Source organism: Chiloscyllium plagiosum, chromosome 3 (assembly GCF_004010195.1).
Source record: "Chiloscyllium plagiosum isolate BGI_BamShark_2017 chromosome 3, ASM401019v2, whole genome shotgun sequence".
Taxonomy (NCBI): domain Eukaryota; kingdom Metazoa; phylum Chordata; class Chondrichthyes; order Orectolobiformes; family Hemiscylliidae; genus Chiloscyllium; species Chiloscyllium plagiosum.
The window spans coordinates 13,372,143-13,373,648 of NC_057712.1; the positions used below are offsets into that span (position 1 = coordinate 13,372,143).

At 44.4% G+C, this 1,506-nt stretch overlaps 1 protein-coding gene across 1 annotated transcript; it reads right to left on the reverse strand.

Moving 5' to 3' along the window:
- Positions 1 to 350: 350 nt before the first annotated feature.
- mycn (MYCN proto-oncogene, bHLH transcription factor) lies at positions 351 to 1,232 on the reverse strand (the record flags this gene model as incomplete). The annotated part of the gene is made up of 1 exon (XM_043687430.1): positions 351 to 1,232. A coding segment is annotated over one exon (651 nt), but the record flags the coding sequence as incomplete, so codon positions are not given.
- Between the last annotated feature and the right edge of the window lie 274 nt (positions 1,233 to 1,506).

Sequence of the window (1,506 nt, forward strand, 5' to 3'; positions counted from 1 at the left end):
TTCTATGAACCCAACAGCAACACAAACAAGAGAGAGGTTAGGTAAAGGCATATATAGTAATTTCTGTACAAAAGAAATTTTAGTCAAAAAAGTGATAAAGTAATATCTACTCAAACCTTTCACAACTCATTTTCATACGAAAATATAGGTATCAAATTTAGTCATGTATCAGCATCACACTAAGGATACAGGCAGTGTAAGAATTAGTACAGTACATAACAAAGATTAACAAGAAGTCTTTATACGAAAAGTTCATGCTCCTCAAACATTTGAGTTATTATTCTGTATAAAATTCCAGTCCAAAAAACGGCAGCACAGACTGTGGCTCTTTTTTTCTTAACCAAACCATCACATGAAAAAGGCAGTTGTTAAAACTGGTATTTACATAGGTTTTCGAAGAGACAATCAATAAGCCTTCTCAAAATGGATCTCCATTGACAGACACAGGTACCTCTAAGGCTTCTGAAGTATTTTGTCCATGTTTAAATGCGGCTGGACTGATAACCAGAAAAAAACTCTGAAACATTCTTGACGTCTAAAATGTGCAAAAGTGGCATTCAACCAGTTGGGGTAGCCTTAGCCTAGCGAGTCCTCACTTCCTCCAGTCTCTTAACTAGCAGTTGTTGCTTGGCTTTCAGTTTCTCTTTTTCCGACAACATTTTCTGCTCCTCCGACTGCAGAGCCTGCACATATTCAGTGGCCTTTTTCAGAATGATGACTTTTGCCGCCTTGTCGTTTTTCACAAGTTCTGGTATTTGGTCCCGTAAGGTGAGGAAGCTGGAGCGGAGGTCATTGCGCCGCTGACGCTCCAAGATGTTGTGAGTGCGTCGCCGCTCGTTGTCTTCGGAGTCGGATCCACGGGGACTCACGCTTTTGGATCGAGGGGGCGCCACCTGCTTGGCGAGGCGCACAGTTTCACTCTTCACCTTCTTCAGAGGTGGCACCTCATCGCATTCTGTGTAGGGCGAGGGGGCAGCATAGTTGTGCTGCTGGTGTATAGGTGCACACCTTTTCATCAGAGAGGTGCTGTGGTTCTTCGATGACCCGCAGCTCGCGGTGTGAGAGCGCACAGTCACTGTCAGGGTCGTCACATGCTTGTTGGATGATGATCGTCGTTTCTCGACTGTTACCACATCAATTTCTTCTTCCTCCTCTTCCTCCTCTTCTTCATCTTCCTCCTCTTCCTCATCATCATCCTCATCTTCCTCTGTAAACACACAAAAGCAGACGAAAGGTCAGAAACAGAAGTCAAGCGAACCGTACATAAACAAACATACATTATCTGATCTAATGCATCCTTAAAGTTTGGAAACAGGCCTTTCGACCCACCAAGTCCACACCAACCCTCCAAAGAACGTACCACCTCTGGTCCCTTATCCCTGTAACTCCACATTTCCCATGGTTAACTCACTGAGCCTGCACATCCTTGGACTGTATGGGCAATTTAGCATGGTCAATCCACCTTACATGCACACCCATGCACACCTTTGGACTGTGGGAGGAAAT